This window comes from Lepus europaeus, chromosome 15 (assembly GCF_033115175.1).
Source record: "Lepus europaeus isolate LE1 chromosome 15, mLepTim1.pri, whole genome shotgun sequence".
Lineage (NCBI taxonomy): Eukaryota > Metazoa > Chordata > Mammalia > Lagomorpha > Leporidae > Lepus > Lepus europaeus.
Window position 1 is genome coordinate 3144452 of NC_084841.1, and position 20581 is coordinate 3165032.

The 20581-nt window shown below is 42.6% G+C and overlaps 1 protein-coding gene across 1 annotated transcript in view; it reads left to right on the forward strand.

Moving 5' to 3' along the window:
• ADAMTS16 (ADAM metallopeptidase with thrombospondin type 1 motif 16) overlaps positions 1-20581 on the forward strand; it is a 129998-nt gene that overhangs the window by 52006 nt on the left and 57411 nt on the right. The window contains exons 9-10 of the mRNA XM_062211818.1: positions 1118-1255; positions 12375-12528. Of these exons, the coding sequence (XP_062067802.1) occupies positions 1118-1255; positions 12375-12528 (292 nt within the window). The remainder of the gene's footprint in view (positions 1-1117; positions 1256-12374; positions 12529-20581) is intronic.

A 20581-nucleotide genomic window follows, 5' to 3' on the forward strand; every position in this document is an offset into this window, starting at 1 on the left:
TGACTGGGAGGAGACACTGACTGACACTGTGGAGGTGGAGCCCCTCGAACAGATTGTATCTTTGGGTCCTGTAGCACCGGAGATGTCTTATAAGCCAAAGCTAGAGTCCTACAGTGTTTTTCACCCAAGACTAACAGGTTCCGTTTCAAACAATGCCCACAAATAACCTGAACACATTTACCTAATAGAGTCCTATGGAGTCCGAAGGGTTGTGGGGATTCAGGCCAGGTGCTGCCCCAACAGGGCAGAGATAGCCTGGGACAGCAGCCCCAACAGAGCACAGGGACCGAATGGTATCGTATCATGAGTCACAGGTGATGTTTTTATTCTTTTTGAATCATGGTAAGCATCCAGCAGCCCTGGACAAGGTCTGGGAAACAAGTTTGAAAACTTCACGTGTCATGATCTCTTTAAAAAAATTATTTATTTATTTGAAAGAGTTATAGAAAAAGAGGGAGAGACAGAGGCCAGGATCCTGGAGCTTTATCCAGGTCTCTCACATGAATGGCAGGGGCCCAAACACTTTGACCATCTTCTGGTGCTTTTTCTGGGTCGTTAGCAGGGAGCTGGATTTGAAGTGGAACAGCTAGGACATGAATCAGCACCATGTAGGATGCCAGCCTGGCAGGTGGTAGCTTTACCCTCTGTGCTACAGTGTCGGCCCCCTGAGCTCTCTCCTTGTTGAGTCATCAGTTACCACCTGGGAACCTGGCACCGTAGTTCCAACAGACACCCTTGGGAATTCTGACAGCCCTGCGGAGCAGCAGGAGACACATAAAGCAGTGCTATCCTTATCAAGATGTCAGCGAGCTCTCCTCGCCACCCCTTTGGAATGCCTTGGTGTCTAAGTACTTAAAGCATCTGCCCTCAGCGGGCCTCTGACATTCACCTGGGTTTGATGCTGGTGCGCACTTGCAGCTTGCTGAACGGCCTGTTCTCTAGAGCAGTCTGTAAACACCCGTTCTCAGCAACGCTGGGAGGGCTTTGACTTCCGCCTCCCAGACGGCAGAGGGGGGGGAGTCTTCACAGCCTCGACTTGGGTTTGTTGGAGTGTGTTGGAGTGTTTACGCTGTCCTTCACTCAGAAAGCACCACCCCCCTCTCTCTCTCTCTCCTAGCTTTGGCATGGTCCATGATGGAGAAGGGAACGTGTGCAAAAAGTCTGAGGGCAACATCATGTCCCCTACATTGGCAGGACGCAACGGGGTCTTCTCCTGGTCACCCTGCAGCCGCCAGTACCTGCACAAATTTTTAAGGTATGCATTCCTTGGGCTGGTGGTGTGATTCCCCAGGGCACTGGGCACTCTCTGCCCAGGGTGGCTTCCTCAGATGGGGCCCCTCGGAAGAGGCCTCAAAGCAAACCGGAGACCAAATTGTTACTGAAATGATAATATAATTAGCAAATACGAGAGTCAAATGAAAATTAAATAAAGTAAACCAAAGAAAAGGACACAAATCAGTATGTGCACTAGAGTGCTCAAGTCTGCCTGCTTAACCAGATATTCACCCTCAGACTCAGGATACACATACCAAACCACGGTGTGTGTAGCACAAGGACAAACCATAATCAACTCTTTTTTCCCTTTTCTTCTTCTTTTAAAAATAAATTTCTCATTAGGTAGAAAACCTTGTACATATAAGCTTTAACACAGTTCTAAAGCTTAAAATTTTGAGGTTTATTTGTAGAAAAGTTTATTACCGCTTAATACATTTAGGTTACAGAACATTGGGTGGTAGGGTTTGGCCGTTGAAAAAGAGGTAGTCTCAGCCGGCGCTGCGGCTCACTAGGCTAATCCTCCACCTTGCGGTGCCGGCACACCGGGTTCTAGTCCCGGTTGGGGCACCGATCCTGTCCCGGTTGCCCCTCTTCCAGGCCAGCTCTCTGCTGTGGCCAGGGAGTGCAGTGGAGGATGGCCCAAGTCCTTGGGCCCTGCACCCCATGGGAGACCAGGATAGGCACCTGGCTCCTGCCATCGGATCAGCGCGGTGCACCGGCTGCAGCGCGCTACCGCGGCGGCCATTGGAGGGTGAACCAACAGCAAAAGGAAGACCTTTCTCTCTGTCTCTCTCTCTCACTGTCCACTCTGCCTGTCAAAAAAAAAGAAAGAAAGAAAGAAAAAGAGGTAGTCTGTTGATTTGTGAATTTCGGAGAATTCAGGTAGACTCCGCACCACATCTCAGGGGCTTTAATTTAGAGTCTGGTTAAATAATCAACCAGATCTGCATTTCTGACCCACGTCACGCCTCGTGCAGATCGCAGAGAAAGTCTGCTGTGTGCCGTCATTCACAGGCCAGGTTTCCTCCATCCTGGGAGTGTGCGGGGCAGTGCGGTGCTCTGCAGGGAGGACTCCCACGATGGCCCCGAGAGCAGGGTGCCGAGACATGCTGTCTTACAAGGACTTGATCAGAGAGACAGCCATCAATGTGTTATCATTCACCAACCCCAAACCACTCATGGGCAAAACACAGACACCTGGAGGGACCAGCTCGTTGGTGGCAACATTGAGAGTAGAATGCAGGGCCCTGGAACTGACTGCTGTGCACTGATCCCAGGGACACCAAGGTAAACCACTCTCATACAGTGACAGCCTTGGCTTTGTTCTTACTTATATGTGCTAGCAAAGTTTTCAGAAAGGACAAAGTACGTCTTTGGGAAGCAGCATTTCTCTCTGAGACTCTGATCTGTAAGGTACAGCACAGGGAGGGTGTAAGTTAGATGTCATGCATGGCTCCAGAATGAATGCCGCGGGCTGGGTCCCCCTCAGTGCCCCAGCATTCCTCCCCTTCCTTCCTGAACATGCTCTCCCGAGCCCGAGGGGCAGCGTCTGATGCAGACTGGCTTTGTAGCTTTTGTTCCTCACCTCCTGCCTTTGCTGTTTAGGAACTGCGATTGGATCATTGGCCATCAGAGCAAGATCTACTGTTTTTTAAAAAGATTCACTTATTTTATTTGAAAATCAGAGTGACAGGACTGGGCTAGGGGAGATGAGAGAGGAGGAGGGAGGGAGGGAGGGGGAGAGAGAGAGAGAGAGAAAAGAAGAAGGAGGAGGAGGAGGAGGAGGGGGAGGAAGAGGAGGAGGGGGAGGGAGGGAGGGAGAAAGAGAGGAGAAAGAGGTCTTCCATTTACTGGTTCACTCCTTCAGTGCCTGCAACAGCTGCAGCTAGGTCAAGCCAAAGTTAGGAGCCAGGAACTCCACCCCAGTCTCTACATGAGTGGGAGGGGGGGGACTCCATGCCAGTCTCTACATGAGTGGGAGGGGGGAACTCCACCCCAGTCTCTACATGAGTGGGAGGGGGGGACTCCATGCCAGTCTCTACATGAGTGGGGGCGGGGGGGGTCCAAGCACTTGCGCCTTATCCCCTGCCTTCCCAGATGCACTGTAGGAAGCGGCATCGGAGGTTCTGAGCAGCTGGGGCTACGCCAGCGCTCGGAACGGGATGTGGGCAGCCCAGGCAGCAGCTTCTTCTACTGCACCGTGACGACGTCCTCACGGGCCCCACTCTGACTCAGGATGAGGGACACAGGTACTCATCAGACAGGAGTCTGTGTTACCAGTCACAGGGTACTGTCTAACAAGTGCACCCACGCACCGTCGTCTCCAGATTCCCCTGCAGTGGACACAGAACCGTGCTGCTGTGTTTTCAGAACACAACAGTGCTGCCAATCACAAGACAACAGCTGCTGTGGTTGGTTCTCAGTGGAGTTAGCGCCGTGTGTTTGAGAAATCATATTTCTGACGTTTATTACAGAAAGCAGGGAAATTATCCCTCCTATTTCAATACCATATTCTGGAAAAAAGCTGACAAAACAACCACCTTACCTCAAACATTGGTACAGATTTAAAAAGAAATGATAATATAATTAGCAAATACGAGAGTCAAATGAAAATTAAATAAAGTAAACCAAGGAAAAGGACACACATCAGTATGTGCACTGAAGAGCTAGCTAGCTGTGATAGAGAAGCCGGCAGTTTAACACAATACATAGGATCTGTTCCTGTTACTGGGAAGTAGAGTAAACGCCAGGAATTCAGGGAAAGCAGAAAATGTCTAAAGACGGCGTCTTTATTGGTGTAAAATTAATGTCCAAGAATCTGCACATTTAATGTAGCAATGCAGTGAGCTTAGACAGAATGCACACGCCAGTGAAGCCACCTCCACCCAGCAGACCTGGGGGAGAGCAGTAGGCCGGCTGCACCCCAGAAGTGTCCAGTCTGAGAGGCCAGCTGTCCACCTTCTGGGTCTTTGCAACTTACGTGCTCTGGCAGTCAAACTGAGAACCAGCCGTTGCAGGAGGCACCGAGAGCAAAGCTGCATCTGTGCCCGTTCTGCGGTGCTGCTCCGTGTAGCCGGTGTGTCTGGTTTGTGTCACTGAGCCCCTTCCTTTGGGTTCTACTTCTTTGTGCTTGTTTTCTGTTTCTCTTGTGTTTTTTAAGTACAGATTTGCCCCCCCTCCTTCTGTTGCAAAAAATAGGTTGTCTTGTTTCTGGAGCAAATTTAACCAGGGCCACTGTTCCTTGTGCTGGTTCTGCCACTGTTTGCTTCACATGAGCTCCCCTCAAAGAGGCCCATGCCCACCTGCAGCAGCGACCCATGAGTGCTGGGTTACCTCCCTCTCAGCCTCTTCCTTCATTTCTCCAGAAGATCTCGTAGCCTCTCTGCTGAGCCGGCATCTGGTTCAGCAGCCTTTAGAGTCGCCATTTACCTTGGTCCTGCCCCTGAAGCCTAAGTCAAGATGTTTTGCCACTTCATCTGGCCCCCAGCCCGTACACAGCCTGTGAAATCATTTGGTCTAGTCCTGCCAAGGCAACCATGGGTGGGACTCAAAATTCAGCCAATCGATAACAATCAGATTTTTTAAAAGATTTATTTATTTATTTGAGAGACTATGGTACAGAGAGAGGGAGAGACAGAGAGAAAAGTCTTCCATCTGCTGGTTCACTCCCCAGATGACCACACTGGCAGGAGCTGAGCTGATCCAAAGGCAGAAGCCAGGAGCATCTTCCCGGTCTGCCACGTGGGTGCAGGCCCAAGCCCTTGGCCGTCCTCCACTGCTTTCTTGGCCCATCATGTAGAGCTGAATTGCAAGAGGAGCAGACAGGACTAGAACCGGCACCCATGTGGGACGCCAGCATCTCGGGCAGAACCCTAGGCCACTACACCACAGTGCTGGCCCCACAAGCTAATTTTTAAGTTGATAATTTTGTATGGCCCAGGAATGGTGTTGTGAATATCCAAATGGCCGTTGGCAGAAAAACAGGTCTCCACCCCTGAAATGATGACTGTTTCTGTATTTAATACTGCTAGGGTGAGTGAAAATTTTGTGAATAACGTCTATATCCTGCTAATACATACTCGATCCTGTTTTCTAAGGACAATAGTGATATTATTCAAAAACTGCCCCAACACATGTTCAACCCTGTGAGTCCCTATCCAGCATTCTCAAGGAGTCAAGCTGGGATTGCTGGCATTGTTCTGACTGTTCCTGACAGCTGTTCACATTGTGCTGTATGTGTGTGTGTGAGTGTGTGTGTGTAATTACACTTTTAGTAATAAAGAAAAGCACTTCCTTTATATGTACCACATTCTTATTTTTATCAGCAAAGAAAATTTGGAGTTTTCTAAATCCTAAATCCTTTCTCTGTTTTTCCAGATTTTTTTTTCAGAATTTTTAAAATCTTTTTTTGTTGTAATGACAAAGGGGAAGGTGTATAAGCATTTTTAAGATTTTAAAATTTGCTCTGACAATTTGGAAAATGAGAGGCTGCAAATGTAGGTGTGTAGTGAGAGTGGCCATTATGAGAATCCAAAAATTCTGAGACTGCCAAGAAATATGGGGAGACTGTGGAAAGAAAATAGATCCATGCTAAGAGCAGAATTACTGGGAGGACATGGAAGATGGGTTATAATCTTCAAAGTCAGAATAGGATCCTAGGAATGATTACTAAATTTCTGAAATTGAAAGCAACTTTTCATTCTGTGATCCTAGGCTGGCGCAATACATACTGAAATATGCTAATTTGGGGGGGGGGCCTCTAATCAGTAAAACACCTCTATGACATTTCAATAGTAAACATTTATTTTCAGAATTCTTGGGATTTCCTTTTACCACGTGATTGTAAATGGATATGTAAGATTTTATTTACCCACAAATTTGCTTTATTGAAAAATTAATTTTCCGTGAAAACCACTCATTGTCAAGTTCGCTCTGTTTACTTGCGAGTCAATTACAGTTGGACACTTGTCCAGTGTGTTGCACCTTGCCTCTCACTGGCTTGATGAATCTGATGCTGTCTTCTCGGACTGTTCACTGGCTTCCTGATATCCAAGTAATCAAAATCCTGTTATATTCTCCATCAATTAGGTGACTTTTGGATATGTTCCCAACAATGAGTAAGGGTATATGGCTGACATTTAAGGTGATTCTCCTCTCCTGTATTAGCGGTCTAGCATTTGGTACGTGGAATTACATGTAGATTTCAGCTCAGCCAGCCTGGAGTTGTCAGCACAGCTCTCCATTCTCGGTAGTCATGAAGGACAGACACTCGCCCACAGTGACGCATCAGCCTAGCCAATGAGGGCGAATGTCATTTCCTACTAACAGACACAGACCGCACTGCCAAGCCACTCACGTCTGCGTCCGGGAGGCCTGCGGCTTAGGGAAGCTGTAGCTCATGATTTTAAATTTAATGAGCACATGGACTCATCTTCAGTTTACTTTATGGAAATTTGGGTCCTGTCCTGCAGAACAGTTGCTGCGCCTCCCTTCTGAACACACGCGCTCACATGCATCCATGCGCAAGGGAAGGGTCCAGCACAGCGAACTGCTCGCTGGAGCCTAGGGGCGCGTGGATCCCCACCATCCCCACATCACCAGCGTCAGGGAGGAAGTATCATGTGACGTCCAGGCCCCCAAAGTGTGTTTGCACAATAGGAGGTGAATGCATTCCAGGTCTCATCCTGCTCTGCAGTGTCATACTTTATAATTCATTCATTATAATAATTCGTACATTATAATTCATTCATTATAATAATTCGTACATTATAATTCATTCATTGGAGTGGGAAGAGGCTTTTGAAATGTGGTACTTCCAACCTTGCCTTATTGATTTCATTAACTTTTTTTATGGTACAATAGATAAACAGAAAAGTACAAAATTCTAAGCATACAGTTCAATTTTTTTTTTAAGATTTATTTATTTATTTATTTAAAAGTCAGAGTTACACAGACAGAGATGGAGAGGCAGAGAGAGAGAGAGGTCTTCCATTCGCTGGTTCACTCCCCAACTGGCCACAACGGCTGGAGCTGTGCCAATCCAAAGCCAGGAGCCAGGATGTTCTTCCAGGTTTCCTACATGGGTGCAGAGGCCCAACAACTGAGCCACCCTCCACCACTTTTCCAGGCCACAGCAGAGAGCCAAATCAGAAGTGGAGCAGCCGGGACTTGAACCGGCACCCGTATGGGATGCTTTACCGGCTGCACCACAGCACCGGCCCCTCAGTGGGTTTTCATACAGTGAACAGGCATTGTGACTTCTGACCAGATCAGGATAAACAGAAAACCTCGTCGCTCTGCTCCAGGCTTAGCTCCCTCTTCCCATGAGTAATCACTTTCCTCTCACGGAACACTGGAGATTCGCCTGCCTGGCCATGAGTCGTCTACGAACAGAATGATATGGTGTATACTGCTCTCTTTTTTAGGACTTGTTTGTTTGAGAGGTAGAGTTACAAACTGAGAGAGGAAGAGACAGAGAGAGCAGTCTTCCATCTGCTGGTTCACTCCCCAAATGGCCACAATGGCTGGAGCTGGGCTGATCTGAAGCCAGGAGCCAGGAGCTACATCTGGGTCTCCAATGCAGGTGCATAGGCCCAAGCACTTGGGCCATCTTCTGCTGCTTTCCCAGACCTTAGCAGAGAGCTGGATTAGAAGTGGAGCAGCCAGGACATGAACTGGTGCCCTTATGGGATGCCAATGCTGCAGGCTGGGGCTTAGCCCATTGCGCCACAGCACCTGCCCCATATACTTCTCTTTGAGTATGAGATTCATCCTTGTTACTGCGTATAAGCACAAGGGGACTTCAAAATGTTCACAGAAAAATGAGTGTTTATTTTGTTGAAAAACTTGAAATCCAATACATAGTTTTTTCACAATAAGCAATTTCCATAAAGCTTTGAAGGCCCTTTGTATGCATGGATTTCATTTTTTTCCTTCTAGGATGACCTTATCTCTTCATTTGACCTTCCATGAGCTTTTTGAAGTACGCTCATATAGCGTTAGTTTACTTATTTTTTCTTATGTGGATATGTTCTAATTTGTTAATGCATTCTGTTGGTATCGGACATTTGAATTTCCAGTTTGGGTTATTATAAGGTATGTTACTATTCATATGCTTTTGGTGTACATATATGTTTCTGAGGATACATAGGAAAGGAATTTCAGGTCACAAATATATATGTACGATTTCAGTACACACCACCAAAGAGGTTTTTTGTTTGTTTGTTTGTTTGTTTATGAAAGGCAGAGTTAGACGGTGAGAGAGAGAAATAGAGAGAAAGGTCTTCCTTCCATTTTCTCACCCCCCAAATGGCCGGCTGTGCCGATCCGAAGCCAGGAGCCAGGTGCTTCCTCCTGCTCTCCCATGCGGGCGCAGGGCCCAAGCACCTAGGCCATCCTCCAGTGCACTCCCGGGCCACAGCAGAGAGCTGGACTGGAAGAGGAGCGACCCGGACAGAACCGGCGCCCCAACCAGGACTAGAATCCAGAGTGCCAGCGCCACAGACGGAGGATTAGCCTAGTGAGCAGCGGCGCCAGCACCAAAGAGCTTTTGTAAGTGGTCATGCAGAGTTACACGAGGGGCAGTCGGGGAGTCCAATGGCTCCACATCCTTGCCAGCACACAGTCTCATCTTCGTGCTTTCCATGCCAGCCCTTCCAGTGGGTGTACAGCAGCATATCAGTGTGGCGACTAATGGGGCTCAACACCTTCTTACAAGTTTAAAAGCCACTTGAATAACATTCTTAGTCAAGTTCCTGTTCAGATACCCTGTGCCCTTTTAAAAAACTAGGCGTCCTGTCTTCTTATCTCTGGAGGGGAGTACTTTATACATTCAGAGTATAAACATTTTTTCCCACTCTGGAATAAACTTCGGTGTGTTGTAAACATCTTTGCTTACTCCTTGACGCACTAGTTATGCTTTTAATGATGTCTTCTGATAAACACAAGTTTCATTCGCTAATGGGGTCAGAATTATCCATATTTTTCCATTCTGATGGGTGCTTTTGTATACTGGTTAAAAAAAATGCTGCTCGTTCCAAACTCATGGGAACATCCATCCACGTGATCCTTTATGCTTATTGCGTATAGACCGCTAGATTGCTGTGCGGACTATGACAGTCTAAATTGACTTCTCCCATGTGGATATTACGGCAGGTTGTTTGTAGAATGGTTGCAATGATTTCCTTTCTCAAACCCACAGCTTTGATGGCTGAACCATTCTGCTTTCTCTGTGAGTGAGACTTCCTACTGTGCCACGTAATCATCAGCACTTGATTTTGTCACTGTTCTGACTTCATCCCCTTCTAATAGACCTGTGGTGGCACTTCATCAGTGTTTGAATTTGTAATTTCCTAATGACATATGATGTTGGGCCTTGTCTTATTTGCATATTTGTCATCTGTATATGTTATTTGATAAGGTGTCTGTACAGATATTTTGCCTATTTTTTGGTCAACTTGTTTTCTTATGGTTGAGCTTCAAGTATTACCTATATATTTTGTATCATATTCCTTTGTCAGCTGTGTCTTTTTACAAAGATTGTCCCTCAGTCTGCAGCTTTTCTATTCATTTTCTTAATGATGTATTTCACAGAGTGGAAGATTTTAATTTTAAGGAAGTTCAGCTCATCAATTACTTCTTTAATTGATAGTGCCTTTAATGTTTTGTCTAAAAAGTCATTGCCATACCGGTGGTCATTGAGATTTTTTCCTATGTTATTTTCTAGAAGTTGTATAGTTTCACATTTTACATATGATTCCTTTTGAGTTAATTTTTAATGTTATAAAGTCTGTGTCAGCATTCATGTTCTTTCGCATATCGATGTTCAGTTATTCCGGCATTATTGGTTGGAAGAACTTTCATTTATGCATGCTCTCGCCTCTGTACCTTTGTCAGAGATTAGCTGACTGTGTTTGCAGGCCTGTTTGGGGCTCTTAAATCTGTTCTGTTGGTCTGTTTCTCCGTTCTTTGGCTAGTTTATCCTGTCTTGATCACTGAGCTTTACACTTAATCTTAAAGTTGAGTGGCATCAGCCTTATACCTGTGCTGTCTTTCTTCAATACGTCCTTGATTATTCTGTATCTTTTGTTTTCCATATAAACTTTAGAGTCAGTTTGCCTACATTCAAAAAATAGCTTGCTTCAATTTTGATGGACATTGCCTTAAAGCTGTGGATCAGGATGGGAAAAAATGGCTTTTTGACAACACTGAGTCTTCCTGTCTTTGAATGTGGGCTATCTCTTCATTTATTTAGTTTTTATTTTATGTCCTTCAAATTTTTATAGTTTTCCTCCAACTTTTGTATGTATTTTACTATATTTAGACCTAAAAGTGTCTCTTTTTCTGGGTGCTAATATGAATGATTTTTGTGAGATTTTTAAATAAATTCCACTAGTTCATTGCTGGTTTATAAAAAAATCATTGGCATTTGCATGGTAACCTTTCGTCCTGAAACCATGCTCTAATTATTTATTAGTTCTAGGAGTTTCTTTCTGTTTTGTTTTGAACATTCTACATACACAATCACAATCATGTCACCTGCAGACACAGTTTTATTTCTTCTTAGTGTGTACATTTTATTTCCCTCGCTCGGGTTGTTAGACCATCTAAGCCTGCCAGCACAGAATTGAAAAGAAGTGGTAAGAGGAGGTGGCCTTGCCTTGTTTGTGATCTCTGTGGAAGCTTTCTGGGTTCTTCCCTTTACGTATGAGATCAGCTGTGGGTTTTTGCAGATGTTCTTTATCAAGTTGAAGGGGTTCCTTCCCTTCCTATGGGAGTTTTTATCAAATAACTGTTGGATTTTGTTAAATATTTTTCCGCATCTTTTGATGTGACCATGTGATTTTGCTTCTCTAGCTGGTTGTTGTAAATTGATTAGTTCATTTTTGAACGTTGGAGCAGCCTTGCATACTCTGGGATTAGTCTCTCTTGGCTGTGGTGTGTAAGACTTTCTGTGTGTAGTTGGATTCCGTTTGCAAATACTTCATGGAAGAGTTCTGCCACTGCGTTTCGGAGAGACACTGGTCTGGCATTTTCTTAGAGTGTCCTTGGTTTTGGTGCCAGGATAATGCTGGCCTCGTGGAATGAATTAGGAAGCAGCCCTCGACTTTGTCTGCTGGAAGAGACCTAGAATGGGTACTTCTTCCCCAAAGTCAGCAGAGTTCACAGGGAGCCCGTCAGGGTTCTGTTTGCTTCCTGCACAACCCTGAGCTCCAGCGCAGTAGGATCTGGAGCTGGGGTCCTGGAAACAGCAGCCAAGCTCTTCCCCAAGGAGAAACTCCATTCAAAGTGAAGTGTGGAGGATTAACCATTGCTCAATTTATTGTGATTATGGTTTTTGTTTTCAGAAGTTTGGGGGACCCTACTGAAATCTATAGGAAGGGTTTAGTTACAATTTATAAACCCAAACATTTAAAAATACTCCTTTCCAAATGCTTAAATTATCGCAGAGAACATCATGAGAAGTAAATCCTCAGTTGGTGCCTACCCATCTACTAGGAAGCTTGAGCACAGGTAGTTTCCTTCTTTGTGGTGATCTAGGCAGAAATTAGCCCAAGCATGGACCATTGCTGGTGGAAAACCAGTGTTGCATGAAGAACTCCTAGAAGGTGTAGGGTACTGTACAGATGTCCCCCAGGCTAGCAAAAACTAAAGGGGAAGAAGGAGAGGGCGTAGAAGGGAAGGTGAAAGGGAGGGAATGAGGGTGGGAGGAAGGAAATCCCAGTGTTTGAGATGGGCTGATTTTATTTTGACTTTACACTGCACATTTCCATCTTTTGATTGTTTCTGGCAAGAAGTGGACAAAAAAGGCTGTGGAATAAGGGTTTCTCACATTGAACATCTGGTTATAATTGTTCAGTTTCACTTTTCCCCATGATAAGTTTGAGGAATCTAATGAAGAGCAAATTGTGTTCCTGGAAAAAGTGAAATATAAAATGGACAATTCCAGAAAACGCGACCCCTGTATTTAAATGTAATTAAGATACCTGTCGCATTGGACCTCAGGAGAAAATCTCCCTTCTCTCTGTGCATGTGAAGTTGCATGAATGAAAAGGCATAATTAAGTGTACATCCTGGTCGCCCAAACTCCTGTGTTTCAGCACGGCTCAAGCTGTGTGTCTTGCTGACCAGCCAAAGCCCGTGAAGGAATACAAGTACCCTGAGAAGCTGCCGGGGGAGTTATACGATGCAAACACGCAGTGCAAGTGGCAGTTCGGAGAGAAAGCCAAGCTCTGCATGCTGGATTTTAAAAAGGCAAGTGATTATTGGCAAATGCTCAGTGCAACATGATTCATAAAATTGTTTTATTTAGTGTAACCGACATTGATGTATTCTGCATTTATTGGGTACCTACCAAATGTCAGATCCTGTATGTTGGAGCCGGTCATATATAACAGGAAACACATGTTTCACTGTGTGCAGAGAAGATGATAGTGGTGCTGTTGTGGATATCAGTTTCCATTTGCGAACTGACTTGGCCTGTGAGGTCAGATCTTTCTTTCTGATTTATCATGTGGGAGCTCAGCTTAAGTCAGTATTAGTTGGCAAATTAATACTGTACATTTTTTTCCCAAATAGTATTAGTAAAACAATGTGCTCTCTCTGTCCTCCTGGTGTAATTTATTATAAAGCAGCAGCCTGTCTAGGGCTTCTGAATATTAAATTCCCCAAATAAAGTATTTATAGTCTCTCATAGAAGGCGATATCTACTCCATCAACCCCAGGGACATCACCCAAGAGATTTCCTACATAAATTCCTCATATAACACAGAGAAATATGCTCTTGCTAGACGAGGCAAATCAAGATTTAGGAACTTGCTCTGCTGAACCACAAGAAAAGCTGCACATAAATTAAATGAAAGTAACTATTTTTGAGGTTTCTTTGATTCTAGCTTATCATGAAATCAAGAGGAAAATAGACCCTCTATGCTATGGGGTATATACTAGACCATTTCTGAAAGCCCTGAGAATTCTCCCAGCTTCAGTCTAACCTGATAATCTTCTTTCTTCCAAATTAATGGAAAGCTCTCCCAAAGATCAGTTACAGCTGTGTGCCACAGCTGGCCTCTCATCTCCTCAGTGGGTAATCTCAGCTTGGAACAAGAGCCATAAATCAGTGCCCATCTGCTATAGTCACAATGTCACCTTTGCACGGGCAGACGAGGTGAATCAACTGAGAGAGCGAGAGAGAGAGAGAGAGAGAGAGAGAGAGAGATGTGATTGTGAAGGAAAAGGGGCACAAAAGTAAAGTTTTCTTTCCCTGATGGGAACTTCCGGATAGTGTTTCTGGCTTCCCCATTATTTTGCTTGTGGCCATGCCTGTGTTGTTCATGATCAGCTAATGCCACTTGGGAAATACAGACAAAATAGTGAGTTAAGGGCAGAAAGTCTCGCTGACCTTGAGGACGTACCTACATGCAGTGAGGGGCATTCACTTTAAGGGTACAATTTACATTTTAGCAGATGTATTCCCTGTGTTTCCAGCATCCTAATCAGGACATGGCTCCTTCCATAAAGCCAGGAAGCACCCACTTCCATGCCAGCGCTTGCCCACCACAGACAGAAGCCACCATTTCAGCATTCCTGTCATCCTAGGGCCACTTTGCCTCGTCTTGAACTCCATGATTACCTGGTTTCGTGTATTAGAGGTGAAGTGTATAGTATTTCACGATTAAGTTTGATAGTAGCTCTTGGTTTACACAGATACCCTTTGCCAAACTTAGGAAGTTCCTTTCTAATACTAGTTTTCTGAAGTATTTTGTGGCAAAACACTGTTGACTTTTGTCAATTTTTTGGATATAGTTTTATTGTTTTCTCTTTTATTATGTCAGTGTGATGAACCATGTTGATTGGCTTTTATCTTGTTTTTCATTGGTTTTTGTATGTTAAGCCTGTATTCTGGGATAACTCCACTGGGCCATGAACTCTTTCTTATTTTCGTATTTTGCTCATTTGATGTATAAATATTTGTTCTGGATGTGAGCGTCTGTGTTCTTGAGTCATAATTATTTAGAAATCTTGTTCTCTTGTAATTTCTTTTCAAGACTTGCTATCAGCATTCTGTTGACCTCATGAATGTTCTCTGCTGTTTTGCCTTTTTGTTCTTTTTTTTTTTAAGCTTTATTTATTTGTTTGAAAGTCAGAGTTACACAGAGAGAGGAGAGGCAAAGAGAGAGGGAGAGAGGGAAAAAGGTCTTCCATCTGCTGGTTCACTCCCCAGTTGACTACAACAGCCGGAGCTGCACCCATCCAAAGCCAGGAACCAAGGAGCTTCTAACAGGTCTCCCACATGGGTGCAGGGGCCCAAGGACTTGGGCCATCTTCTACTGATCTCCCAGGCCACAGCAGAGAGCGGTTCAAATGTGGAGCAGCCAGGACTCAAACCAGTGCCCATATGGGATGCTGGCACTGCAGGCAGTGGCTTTAATGCTACACCACAGCACTGGCCCCTGTGCCTTTTTGAAGAGGTGACAGACCATTGGGATTGTATCTGCATGAAATGTTTGTTAGCATTCACAAATGGCTGCTGTCTGCAGGAAGTTTGTTGTTTTTTCAAAGAAATGTATATCCTAGATTTATTCTTCCCCAAAGAAACCATTTCTTTAATGAGTACAAATTTCATAAGTACAACTTTAGAAATATAGTGATTCATAGCTGCCCTCCTGCTCTCACTCCCACCCCACCACCTCCTCCCTCTCCCATTCCCACTCCCATTCTCCATTAATACAAAAAAAAAAAAAAAACTGTTCCTCAACAGTCAAGAGTTGTTCAAGTCATTGCTTCTAAAAGTGTCAATTTCACTTCTACAGATTTCCTTTTAGGCGCTCTATTACCTCAGATCAAGGAGAACATATAGTATTCATCCCTTTGGGACTGGCTTATTTCAATAAGTATGACGTTTTCTGGATGCATCCATTTTGTAGCAAATGACTGGATTTCTTTTTTGTTTTTGTTTTTGTTTTTACTGTTGTGTAGTATTCCATAGAGTACATATCCCATAATTTCTATATCCAGTCTTCAGTTGATGGGCATTTAGGTTGATTCCATCTCTTAGCTATTGTAAATTGAGCTGCAATAAACATGGAGGTGCAGATAACTCTTTTATTTGCTGATTTCATTTCCCTTGGGTAAATTCCCATGAGTGGGATGGCTGGGTCAAATGGTAGGTCTATATTCAGATATCTGATATATCTCTAAACTGATTTCCATAGTCATTTACCAGTTTACATTCCAACCAACAGTGGATTAGGGTACCTTTTTCCCCACATCCTCGCCAGCATTTGTTGTTTATTGGTTTCTGTATGAAAGCCATTCTAACTGGGGTGAGGTGAAACCTCATTTTGGTTTGATTTGCATTTCCCAGATGGCTAGTGATTTTGAGCATTTTTTCATGTGTCTGTTGGCCATTTGGATTTCCTCTTTTGAAAAATGTCTGTTTAAGTCCTTGGCCCATTTCTTAACTGGGTTGTTTGCTTTGTTCTTGTGTAGTTTATTGATCTCTTTATATATTCTGGTTATTAATCCTTTACCAGTTGAATTGTTTGCAAATAATTTTTCCCATTCTGTCAGTTGCCTCTTCACTTTCCTGAGTGTTTCTTTTACAGAACAGAAGCTTCTCAATATGATGTAATCCCACCTGTTGATTTTTTTTTTTGACTGCCTGGGCCTCTGGGGTCTTTTCTAAGAACTCTTTGCCTTTGTCAATGTCTTGCAGGGTTTCCCCAGTATTCTCTAGTAATTTGATGGTATCAGGTCCTAGGTTTAGGTCTTTAATACATTTTGAATGGATTTTTGTGTAAGGTGTAAGATATGGGTCCTGCTTCAAACAGAGATAGTTTTCCCAGAATCATTTGTTGAAGAGACTGTCTTTGCTCCATGGATTGGTTTTAACCCCTTGGTCAAATATAAGTTGGTTGTAGATGCTTGGATTGATATCTGGCATTTCTATTCTGTTCCAGTGGTCTATCCATCTGTTTTTTGTACCAGCACCAGGCTGTTTTGATTGTAACTGCCTTGTAGTATGTCTTGAAATCTGGTATTGTGATGCCTACAACTTTGTTTTTGTTATATAAGATTGCTTTAGTTATTCGAGGTCTCCTGTGTTTCTATATGACTTTCAGCATCATTTTTTCTAGATCTGAGAAGAATGTCTTTGGTATTTGGATTGGTATCATATTGAATCTGTAGATTGCTTTTAGAAGAATGGACATTTTGATGATATTGATTCTTCCAATCCATGAACATGGAATATTTTTCCAGCTTTTTGTACCTTCTATTTATTTCTTGAATGTTTTGTAATGATCATTGTAGAGATCTTTGACATCCTTGGTTAAATTTATTCCAAGGTATTTGAAATTTTTTGTAGCTATTGTGAATGGGATTGATCTTAGAAGGTCTTTCAGCCATGGCATTGTCTATGTATACAAAGGTGGTAGATTTTTGTGTGCTGATTTTATATCCTGCTACTTTAACAAACTCTTCTATGAGTTTCAATAATCTCTTGGTGGAGTGTTTTGGATCCCCTATATTTATATTTGTCATCTGCAAATAGGGATAGTTTGACTTCATTCCCAATTTGAATCCCTTTAATTTTTATTTTTTTTTATTTTTATTTTTTGTCTAATGGCCCTGGCTAAAACTTCCAGGACTATCTTGAATAGCAATGGCGAGAGTGGGCATCCTTGTCTGGTTCCAGATCTCAGTGGGCATGCTTCCACCTTTTCCCCATTCAATAGGAAGCTGGTCATGAGTTTGTCATAAATTGCCTTGATTGTGTTGAGCAATGTTCCTTCTATACCCAGTTTGCTTAGAGTTTTCATCAAAAAAGGGTGTTGTATTCTATCAAATTCTTTCTCTACGTCTATTGAGATAATCATATGGTTTTTGTTCTTCAATTTGTTAATGTGATACATTTGTGAATGTTGAACCATCCTTACATACCAAGGATAAATGCCACTTGATCCGGGTGAATGATCTTTCTGATGTGTTGTTGGATTCGATTGACCCAAATTTTGCTGAGGACTTTTGCATCTATGTTCATCAGGGAAATTGGTTTGTAGTTCTCTTTCTCTGTTGTATCTTTTTCAGGTTTAGGAATTAAGGTAATCTGGCTTCATAGAATCTGGGAGGATTCCCTCCCTTTCAATTGTTTTGAATAGTTTGAAAAGAATTGGAGTTAATTCTTTAAGCATCTGGTAGAATTCAGCAGTGAAGCCATCTGATCCTGGGCATTTCTTTGTCAGGAGGGTCTTTATTACTGATTCAATTTCCATCTTGGTAGTGGGTCTGTTTAGGTTTTTTCTGTCTTCGTGGTTGTATGTATCTAGGAATCTATCCATTTCTTCTAGGTTTCCCAGTTTGTTGGCATACAAGTTACTTTATAGTAATTTCTTATTATTCTTTTTATTTCCATGGTATCTGTTGTTACATTTCCTTTTTTATCTCTAATGTTATTGATTTGGGTCTTCTCCTTTTTTTGGTTAGTTGGGACAATAGTGTGTCAATTTTTTTTTTTTTTTTTTCAAAAAACAGCTCTTCATTTTGCTGATCTTTTGTATAGTGTTTTTGGTTTCTGTTTTGCTCACTTCTTCTCTAATTTTAATTATTTCTTTTCTCTTACTAGTTTGGGTTTGGTTTGCTGTAGTTTTTCCAGATCCTTGAGATGCATTGATATCTTATTTATTTGGTGTCTTTCCAATTTCTTGATGTAGTCACCAGCTGCTATAAACTTTCTTCGTAACACTGCTTTTGCTGTATCCCATAAGTTTTGATATGTTGTGTTGTCATCTTCATTTGTTTTCAACAAATTTTTGATTTCTCTTTTGATTCTTCTATAACCCACTGATCATTCAGGAGCACGTTGTTCAGTCTCCATGTGTTTGCATATGCTCTAGGGATTCCTGAGTTGCAACTTCATTGCACTGTGGTCCAAGAAGATGCATGGTATGATTTTGATTTGTTTTTAATTTGCTGAAACTTGTTTTATGGCCTAGCATGTGGTCAATCCTAGAGAAGATTCCATGCACAGGTGAGAAGAATGTGTGTTCTGCGACTGTAGAATGAAAAGTTCTATAGATATCTGTTAGGTCCATTTGGTCTGTACTGTAGATTAACTCTGCTGTTTCCTTCCTGATTTTCCATCTGGTTGATCTGTCCATTGCTGAAAGTGATGTATTGAAATCCCCCATTACTATTGTATTTGATTCTATGTCTCTTTTTAGATCCCTTAACATTTGTTTTAAATAGACAGGTGCCCTGTAATTAGGTGCATATACATTTATAATAGTCACCTCTTCCTGTTGAATTGCTCCCTTAATCATTACATAATGACTTTTTTTATTATTATTATTGTTATTATTATTATTATTTGACAGATAGAGTTAGTGAGAGAGAAAGACAGAGTGAAAGGTCTTCCTTCCGTTGGTTCACCCTCCAAATGGCCATCATGGCCAGCACTGCACTGATCTAAAGCCAAGAGCCAGGTGCCTCTTCCTGGTCTCCCGTGTGGGTGCAGAGACCAAAGCACTTGGGCCATCCTCCACTGGCCTCCCAGGCCACAGCAGAGAACTGGATCGGAAGAGGAGCAGCCAGGACTAGAACCCAGCACCCATATGGGATGCCGGCACCACAGGCAGAGGATTAACCAAGTGAGCCATGGCACCACCCCATAATGACCTTCTTTATCTCTTTTAACAGTTTTTGTGTTAAGTCTTTTTTGTCTGATATTAGTATGGCTACACTGGCTCTTTTTTGGTTTCTGTTGGCATGGAATATCATTTTCCATCCTTTCACTTTCCATCTGCATGCATCTTTGTTGGTGAGATGTGTTTCTTGTAGGCAGCAAATAGATGGGTTTTGTTTTTCAATCCATTCAGCCAGTCTGTGTCTTTTAAGTGGAGTGTTAAGGCCATTTATATTCAAGGTGACTATTGATAAGTAACAACATTGCCCATAAATATTCCTGTTTCTTACTTTGGATTTCCTTTGTACTTCTACTGGGAGCTTTTCTTCCTTTACCTTCTTCCATAGTGATGACCGTGTTTCTGTGTTTCTGTGTGCAGCACATCCTTAAGCATCTTCTGCAGGGCTGGACAGGTGGTGACAAATTCTTTCAGTTTCTGTTTGTCATGGAAGGTCTTTATTCCACCTCCATTCATAAATGGGAGCTTTGAAGTATATAGCATTCTGGGTTGACAGTTTTTTCGCTTAAGTTTTGGACTATATCTCTCCATTCTTTCCTACCCTGTAGCGTTTCTGATGAGAAATCCACTGTGAGTCTAATTGGAGATGCTCTGAAAGTAATCTGGCTTTTCTCTCATGCACATTTTAGAATCTTTCTGTGTTACTGTGGAGTTTGGCTGCAGTGTGTCGTGGTGAAGATCTTTTCTGGTCGTGTCTGTTAGGAGTTCTCTGTGCTTCCTGTGCTCGGATGCCCCTTTCTTTCTCCAAATTGGGGAAATTTTCTGTTATTATTTCACTAAAGAGGCCTTCTAATCCTGTCTCTCTTTCTAGCCCCTCAGGACCTCCTAGAGCCTGAATTTTGGGTCGTTTAATGGTATCCTGTAGATTCCCAACAGTGTTTTTCAGTTTTCTAATTTCTTCTTCTTGTGTTTGGTCTGGCTGTATAATTTTCTGTGCTTTGTCTTCTAAGTCAGATATTCTTTCTTGTGCTTCACCAACTCTGTTGTTAAGGCTCTCCACTGTATTTTATTTGTAATATTTAATTCTTCATTTACAAGATTTCATTTTGATTTATCTTTAAGATCTCAATTTCATGGTAGAAATTTTCTTTCATGTTACATAGGGATTTCATTAGCTCATGCATTTGCTTCTGATTACTTCTAAGTAATCCTATGATCAATTTTTGAATATCTCCCCTTATTTCTAATATTGGCAATTTGTGTTTTTTTTTTTCTTCCTTGATCAATCCAGCTAGGAGTTTACCAGATTAATTAAGCCTTTTAAAAACATCAATGTTTGGTAGTGTTAGTGCTATTTTTTAAAATTCTTTTCTATCATTGAATTTTATTTTTTTTCTTTATTATGCTTCAACACTTACTGCACCTTTCTTTTTATTGCTTTATAAGGAAAAAAACATGGGTCACTTATCTGAAATCTCCCTTCTTTTCCTAATACAACTAAACTATACTCAAAGCTGTTAACTTCTTTCTAAATATTATATTAGCTGTAGCCTGAAAATTTTTACATGCTAAGTTGTTTTGTTTTGTTTTGTTTTGTTTTGTTTTGTTTTTTGACAGGCAGAGTGGATAGTGAGAGAGAGAGACAGAGAGAAAGGTCTTCCTTTTCT